The 8,931-nt window shown below is 34.8% G+C and overlaps 1 protein-coding gene across 1 annotated transcript; it reads left to right on the forward strand.

Annotated features, from left to right (window-relative positions):
* Positions 1 to 3,126: 3,126 nt before the first annotated feature.
* On the forward strand, positions 3,127 to 7,862 carry LOC126818479 (39S ribosomal protein L13, mitochondrial). Its single transcript, XM_050545925.2, has 7 exons — positions 3,127 to 3,339; positions 3,715 to 3,838; positions 4,685 to 4,778; positions 5,249 to 5,309; positions 5,732 to 5,818; positions 7,179 to 7,300; positions 7,668 to 7,862. The coding sequence occupies exons 1-7, from the start codon at positions 3,319 to 3,321 to the stop codon at positions 7,732 to 7,734; spliced, it is 576 nt and encodes a 191-aa protein (XP_050401882.1). The 5' UTR covers positions 3,127 to 3,318; the 3' UTR covers positions 7,735 to 7,862.
* The last annotated feature ends 1,069 nt before the right edge of the window (positions 7,863 to 8,931 follow it).

Below are 8,931 nucleotides of genomic sequence, written 5' to 3' on the forward strand. Positions count from 1 at the left end.
GGAATAATATTCTCAATAATGTTCATAACACATGAGCAATGGTGTAGGGGAACCTGTACCCACCCAAACCTACCAATAATAGTATAAAACCCCACCCTCTGTGCAATACTCCTCACAGTATGTCATTTGATAAATCTAAACTGCTGTATCCAGGTATAGTATGTCGTTTTATCAGTCCACACTTTTTGTGTAACTAATAGCTCGTTTGATGTTGTTTTTTCCTACCGGGTTTCGTATTTAGTCGCGGTTGTCACTCATACTTTTCATATAAACATATCTGGAAACTGTCTTGAATTGACAGGCCCCGTCAATAAGTGAGTTCATCATTTTTAAAAGTAAGGCGATGATCTGATTTCTGCTGCCTCGATCCAACATAAGATGTAAGGGCCTGCTAGGTAACTGGTAACCAAAACACGTACATTTTATTTTTAAGTGAGAATCTCTCCGGTATCTCAAGTATCTGTTTTTTAAAACTAATTTTGGGGCAATTTTGTTTTATTGCACATTATCGACTATAGAGACATGCGAATCTTTGTATAATAAATTACACGCTGGAATAATCCATGGAGCTATTTGGGTTCCGAAAAGCATCAAACTGTACAGGGGCACATGTCCGACTAACAGAGTGACTGTCCTGGAACAGTGCGGAATATTTACAGAGTTGATTCAAAAGAGAATAAGTATATAACCGCCTGTCATTAAATTATCCTAACTTGAAAAGCTATTATTTGTAATAAAGGAATGGGTTCATGATAAAAGAAATATAAATACAAAATTCTATCACCATTCACCGAAATTGTAAACACACATTAACCGAGTATGTGTAAGCTTATTGTTGGGAGCAACGCAAAGCTTATAATGGTTGACTTACTCCACGGTACCCTCATTCGAAACAGTTCGACATACAGTTATTCGACAAAAATCGACAAACATAAAACTATTGATTTTACATTGTATATAGAATACATCACAATCCTGCAACGATTACATTTGAAATATCACCGCATGTGTGTATCAAAAGTGTTGTTCATTAACAGCATACAAAACTTTCATTTGAAACAGTTCGAAATCTGATATACATGCAACTATTGAATTAACATTGTATAGGTAGCATACAACAATAGGCTTACATCTCGGTAAATGTGTGTTTACTAAGCAAAATGAGAGTTTGCGAATGGGTTGATGAACACTTCAAGTTGCTACATTATACAGACTTTCTAGACAGTTCACTAGCGGAACCAGAACTATCAATTTCAATTGCAAAGGAAATAAACACACAGATTCAATTTCGACGCACATAATAAACAGAAATTACTAAAAACAAGGACATATTAAACTATTTGGTAGTATTGATTACTTCACTGTCGCCTTCTTTACAATTTGATTAAAACACAGATCCTATTTCGTTTCGTTTTTTTATAGTTGAAAATTTCGTTTTACTTGTCTTTACTACACTAGGATCTGGAAGGTTAGTGCTAAATGATATGGCCTGCTCAATGTTTCGTCATAGGTCACGAGATGTAAACAGGGCTAGCGCTTATTCCAACCCTAACCCTGAACCTAGCCCCAACGCTTACCCTAACCCTAACCTACAATCTCGCCAACAATCATGTATCCTAACCTTATTTACAAATCAGCCGATCTGGAAGAGTTGTTCTATAACCCGCGTTCTGACTGATGTGAGGGATTAGCCAATGAAACGATCTGTTGCAGTTAGTTTTTGGCGTACGACGCACGGAACTGTGGGTATCCTACTAGAAACATCAACGCTGATTGGTTGATCAAATGACTGACGTCATCGGTCAAAATTCGCCGGTATGACCCCTGACGCGACCTCCAATTACAACTGGTCAGATCTCCATGTAGTAGAGGCCATCGAAAGTATAAAAAAAACGAAACGAAATATAAATCTGTATTTTAAACAGATTGCCTTCTTTAATTATTGGTAATGCGTACCCGGGGGCACTTTGAATGTTTCTACGCCCTGGTCCGTGCAGCTGTCAGTTTTATCTATGATTGAATATAGAAACAGATGGACAATTTCCTTTACTTGCAATAACAAATATTCAAAAACCAGAACATGTTCGACCTCTATTACAGGGGCGTGTCCAAGAATTTGAGCAGAGGGGGTCCAGGGTGGCAACGTCAAGTTTGGCATCGGATAATTTTATAAAATCAGAAGCTCTTGAGACAATATTTCTGCTCATTGTGAGATTGCTCTTTGGGCCATATGGCGGAACTATATTCAGATTCAACTGTTTTGTAGAGTTACCTTTTTCGTTTACATTTTGATTTTATTTTAATCTGTCATACCCGAATTGCTGATCATAATTTTAGAGCTAGCGGCGAAGAATTGTGGGGGCATTAGCCTAGTATGTAACATGAGGTGGGGGCCTACGGGCAAATGACTATTAACCTTGCCTTATTTGGTCTATAATTCTTGAAAGGGGTTGCAGTGTCTATATTCTGTCTTGCCCGCAGGTTTATCTTGTAGATTTTTGTTCGCGTGTTGTGCAGTCCTCCTGTACTCCTACTATTAAAGCCTCATTGGTGACCTACAAAGGAAATCAGTGCGACTAAAACACCTCTTCGCACACACGCACACACGCACACACTCACACACACACACACGTCTTGGATAAGTCACGCTCAAGTTCATATCAGCGAATTTCCAGTATTATACAGACACAGATATACAGAATGGCCGCGAGTATACCGATCCACGTGCATCTTTTTATTACATCGTCACATCTTGTATGTGAGAGGCCAGTGCTGGTCGTAATTTATGGCCTTGATTGTATTCGGAGGAATGTAATATTTTGACACTTTTGAGACAGAGTGTTCCCCAGAATTGTTTTTAGCCAAGATGCATACAAGTTGGTATAGTCTGATCCCTAAAATTCAACAATAGAGTTGCCTCCCATAGATCATTTGCTAAATGGGAGATTTCGTTTTGCACTTTTTTATTTTTTATTTACAAATATGTTAATTACTCAGCTTCGACATAATCTTTGTTTCCAAAAGTAAATGATTAATATTTATGCTATTAATTTTATCAATGAAAAGAATATTTAACCTTTAGGCAACATTTTTTCATATTTGATGAGATCCTAAGTACAAAACAACGAGTACTCAACAGCAGAGCTGAGCGATCCATAGTTGCGTATTCGCATGTTGACTTGAGGGAAACACAAAAATATATTAATATTTTGTATATTTGGACAACAACCAACCATTATGACATCGCCTGTTAGATTTTAATTTCACGGTTTATTGTGCTGTCTCAGAGTACACATAGCAGTAGAAGAATTTCCAAACATGGCACACAACAGAGTTTTGGTAAGACAAATCTCTCAACAAAAATAAGAAAAAAAACGCAGAGCGTACACTTTGACTTTAGTGCTAGAGTCAATATTAAAATAATCAAAATATTGTATATTGGAGACATATATCAAAAACTGAAATTTTACCGACCAGATCTACAATAATTTGTCCCAACCAAGTCAGAGGTTTTACAGGTTCCCCCTGAAGTATGTCATGGCAGGCTGTCAAAGATTTTTCACATTTTTGTGCATTCTTCTGTCAGCAAATACATGTAGTTATGAATTTTTCCATTTTTTAACAACCCATCATAGAAAAGGCCTACTGAATTTGTTGCCTGTGCATTTATTCTCATATTATGGTCATGTATGTATTTTTTTTCTATTCTTACAGCAATGGGCAACATTTGCTCGATCATGGTGGATATATGATGCTTGTCACCAGTGTCCATTTGAATCTGCAAAACGTTTATGCATTTTTCTCCAGGGTCAACATAAACCCATTTATCATCCTCTTAGTAAGTAAATACATGTAATTCATAATAATAGAATATATGAGGTAATTAATATTTATTCATTAATTAGATATGATTATAGTATTAACTTTATGCAATAATAAAAATAGCCTGATGCACATACATTTGCATAATTTTATAGTAAATGTATGTGCAGGAGAACCATACCACACATGAACAACCAAACAAACCCAGAAAACAAACCTGTGAACAGTATGTGTCACACACACACATCGCACGTCTACTGGGTCACTGAAAGTCATTGACAATAAAAGTACCATTAAATCAAGTGAATTGATTCGGTGGGGGATGGGTGCATTAGTGCCCATTGTGCTCTGTATTTTCCCAGGCCTACAAGCGATAGTCATGACTTAAAATGGAAACAAACTCATAACAAGGGAGAAAACCCACACAAATAAGTAACAAATTGAAAAGCATTGTCTAGTGTATATGATCAGCTGTGTCTTTACAGGTAATCTCAATGTCTGTTCAATGAAGGAAATGATTTAGTTTCATTCAATCCGTTGAAAAGCGGCAAAATTCAAGACTCAAAATAATATAAGTACTTGAGCTAAAAAAAATATATATATATTAAGAAAGTAGCAATGCAACTTTATCAGTGTACATGAATTAACATGCACCTGTATCAAGATTCATCAAAAAGTGAGATTACTCTAGGAATTAATGTCTTTCAAACCAAACAATTTCTACAACTACCTATTAACAAATAGCAGATAATTTTAACATGGTTGCTATATAGATTATTCACAAAGTTATATTGAACTTTTAATTGTTGATTTGTTTTTTATTTTAACATATATTATAAACTATTCTGTTTACATACTACAGGTGATATTGGTGATCATGTTGTTGTTATCAATACTAAAGATATATCTATGAAGAATGAGTATTGGAGAAAATGGAGGTTTCACCATCACACAGGGTATGTATATGACTTACTAAAGTTACACTTATAGTTCATCAATCAAACACCTCAGCAGAGATATATGTAAACTTGTATAAATGCATGGAATCACAGAATAAACTATCAAATACAAAACATACTAAAACAGATTTCTTGTAGCCAATAGCTAATCATGACTCACAGAAGTATGATACATACTTGAGTTGGTTTACCTTATTGTCAGATGGTTTTTAGTTTTGAGTTAAGTCTGTATCACTACATGCCGGGACTGTACATTGCAATGAATGCTTATGGCTAGCCCCTCGATCCATTCACTTGATTTAATATGTTTGTTGTTTGTACTGGTGTCTGTATATTGTGTCCTTTCTGTAGCTTTGTCTTGTGTGTGGTGAGGTCCCCCTGCACTTACTATTGACTAGAATTCAAATTATAAAAACAACAGTAAGATCTATAAATGTTGAAATTATTTTTGACTGTTTATTTTGTAGATATCCAAGTGGTTACAGTCAAACATCTGCTTGGAGATTACATGAATTGGATGACACAAAGGTATAAGTTGATTTCTTTATATTATATTCTAAATGTCTATATTCAAAACATTCTAAAATCGTAATACAGATAAATTCTTATCAATACATAAGCATGTACCATACATGAAGGCTACCTTTTATGAATTTTATGATCTAGATTATTGTGTTCTATTGAATTACTAAATTGATTGATCTATTACCAGTGTCTAGTCGTTCTGATGGGACAAAAAATCAAGGCCCTGTGTACAAATTGGCGTACATGTAAAAGAAACCTTGAAATAATAGTCCTTGCGGGCAAAATTTCGCACTCTGCATGGCATATGCCCGTCTTCATTAGTCTTCATTAGCCCGGATAGAGCAGAATAGTAGGATGTTAAACCCTATTTCCTTTCATCTAATGGGTTGTCTTGTTTATGTGTGTTATTTTGTTTGTAATTATAGATTTTACATAAAGCTGTATATAGTAGATTACCAGGAAATTTATTACGTAGAAGAATGATGAGACGTTTGCATTTATTCCCTGATACAGTAAGTTATGTTATCTGTATGTGATCACAGAAGAGACTGGAGCAATTATGTAAAGCTACTGTGAAAAGCGGCAACCATTATAAAATAAATATAAATAACTAGTGGATGACCGGTGCTGCACGGGTTGTGTATATAACTCCGAAAATGGAAATGGTAGGCCAACGCCACCTCGCCCATGTTACTCCCCAGTCTTAGCTACACAGGTTGTGTATTTACATGTAACTTCGAAACTGGAAGTGGTAGGCAAACGCCACCTCGCCCATGTTACTCCCCAGTCTTAGCTACACAGGTTGTGTATTTACATGTAACTCCGAAACTGGAAGTGGTAGGCAAACGCCAGCTAGCCCATGTTACTCCCCAGTCTGAGCTACACGGGTTGTGTATATAACTCCGAAACTGGAAGGGGTAGACCAACGCCACCTAGTCCATGTTACTTCCCAGTCTGAGCTACACGGGTTGTGTATATAACTCCGAAATTGGAAGGGGTAGGCAAACGCCACCTAGTCCATGTTACTCAACAGTCTGAGCTACACAGGTTGTGCATATAACTTCGAAACTGGAAGTGGTAGGCAAACGCCAGCTAGCCCATGTTACTCCCCAGTCTGAGATACACGGGTTGTGTATATAACTCCGAAACTGGAAGTGGTAGACCAATGCCACCTAGCCCATGTTACTCCCCAGTCCCGAGCTTCCCCTATACACTAATTTACAGCTTCGGGACAGCCCTAGTGTAGCCGCCAACCTTGAGCAAACAGACGAACGACAGTCACAAGTATTAGTATAGAATCTATATTATGTACTATGTACATAAGGCTACTATGTACTGAAGTGGAAATTTCTCCAAATCTTCATCAAAGATTTCAACAATTCTATAAATACTACATCTATAGAACATGTGTACTGAAAGGTGATCCATGATATATGTTATATATCTTTAACATAAATGCAATTGGGTGTGAGAATAACTCATTATAAATGGTTCTTAAATTTATGTGATGTAAATCCAATAAAGGTTCATTTGAACTATTATATTTTATCTTCTTTGTTTATATTCATTATGAAGTGACTGAATATTTACTTCACAATTTAACGACCAGTCCAGTGTCAACTATTCATTAAAATTGACTTTAATCCAGTAATGATTGTTACGCTTGTATTATGTGCCTTTGTTTAAATGGATATGTTACGGATTGTTATTTGATAAGTTCATTAAACTAATGGTCGATGACCTAGTTTCTAATACATGCCACTTTCCACAAATGATATATGGCTATAAACCAGATATTAGTCTACACATTTAGGTCATTTATCATGGGAAGTGGCATGTATTTGAATTTATACTATTTGTGTTTTTTTACAGAAAGTACCTGATGATATATTACAAAATGTTACAGATCAAATTAGACAAGTTCAGTTAATACCCAATCCTATTCATAAATATTCTAAAGAAGACATAGATAACTTCCCCAAACTATTTGACTGGTAAGTTATTATCTTTAGATAATTTTACACTTATTTACAACATTTTTTGCCAAAAATGGACCATAAAACCTGACACCAATAATTACATGACTGTTACATTAACCACAGTTTTTCAAAGGATGTCTTTGTAGCCTCAATCTTACTAAATATTTAATTCATCATATTTTTGGAACCTTTTTTGGACTGATAATCCTTTTAGAGAATCAACTTTCAAAATCCCTCAAATAATTATCAGTGGCTTTAATATGCAGAATTATGTATAAGAAAAACAGATTTTGGTACATATTCAAAGGGGGTCAAGATAAACAAATGTTCTACTGCTTCTCTAAACTATTTATGAATTATTTATGAATTATGTATTTTTCAGGCCTGAAGAGTATGTAATAGATTATAGCAAAAAGAAAAAAGATGAAGATACTGAGAAATATTTCTAGTTTTATAGACAGTAAAATAATAGAATAACCAATGCTATATTAATATAAAATATGGACAGTAATATAATGGAATATAAACTATATTAATATAGAAGAATTGTGTGTGAGTGATAGATTTGTATAATTGTACATGATAAAATAAAATTGTATGTATTGTTCTGGATTTTTTAAATTTTTTACTGTATTTCCAAACAGGCTCAGAATAACTGAACTAATGAATAAGGGCTTAGGTTTAAATATAAGGAAGAACAGTATATAAACTTGTATTTTTCGGGCAAGATGATTTATACAATACAACCTAATACCACTACCAAATAGTACCACATACCCCCCCCCCCCACCCAATACTTATGAAAAACTAACAGAATGGTTTAATTATAATTATACAAAAGAATTGAGTTAATTCATATGCAAAGATCATAAGGTCTGTCATTGATTCAACTGGCTAGTTTGATTCCCACTGTTGAAGATCCCGACTAGCAAGTTTATTATTGACATAAAATTAAATCTTGTGTTAGTCTCGAAATGACCTAGTTTGTGTCGATTGGCCATTTTCTCTCGCTTTCCCTTTTAAAAAGTGCGAACATATTTAGGAAAATAGGATTGGAAATAATGCTACTTAACATATTTCAGAGTTTAAAACCTATTCATGTTAAGAAAATGTGCCAAAGTTAATATTACAAATAGAATATTTTATCTGACACACAGGAATGATATACTGTTGGCTTGTGTTATGCCGAGATACTGAGATACGTAAAACTTTAGGAGACAATGATTTATATAATTGAATATAAAGTTGGATAGCTCGGCTTCTTGACTTAAGGATCAAATTACCCGGGAAGCGTTATTTCTTTTAGTAGTCTGCTCGAACAATAGGCTTGGTTGTTAATGTAAATATCAATTAGATGTAAAGAATATCCTGATATATGATAGCAAACATCAGGGATTTCTATATGAATATAAATCATTACACTAAGACCAACAACCCTTGCTCAGTTGACGTCCCTTTGTTCTCTTTCAATCTTGTACTCGGTTAGTTATCTAATAATAATAAAGGAATCGTTTACCGATAAAATTTCATCGATTTCCGAAATTATATTCAGGAATTTTGCCCTTGATAACTTTGAAAAGACTTATGGGTGTTCCCAAGGGTAACTTTGTAGTCACATTGACTTGAAATTGATATACAGCGTCTAT

This window comes from Patella vulgata, chromosome 4 (assembly GCF_932274485.2).
Source record: "Patella vulgata chromosome 4, xgPatVulg1.2, whole genome shotgun sequence".
Taxonomy (NCBI): domain Eukaryota; kingdom Metazoa; phylum Mollusca; class Gastropoda; family Patellidae; genus Patella; species Patella vulgata.

Excerpts from the sequence above, each read along its gene's own strand:
- LOC126818479 (XM_050545925.2), top strand. The coding sequence starts at position 3,319 with ATGGCACACAACAGAGTTTTG. Across the intron at positions 3,839-4,684 it reads ACCCATTTATCATCCTCTTA|GTGATATTGGTGATCATGTT; the intron begins GTAAGTAAATAC and ends TACATACTACAG. Across the intron at positions 5,819-7,178 it reads TGCATTTATTCCCTGATACA|AAAGTACCTGATGATATATT; the intron begins GTAAGTTATGTT and ends GTTTTTTTACAG.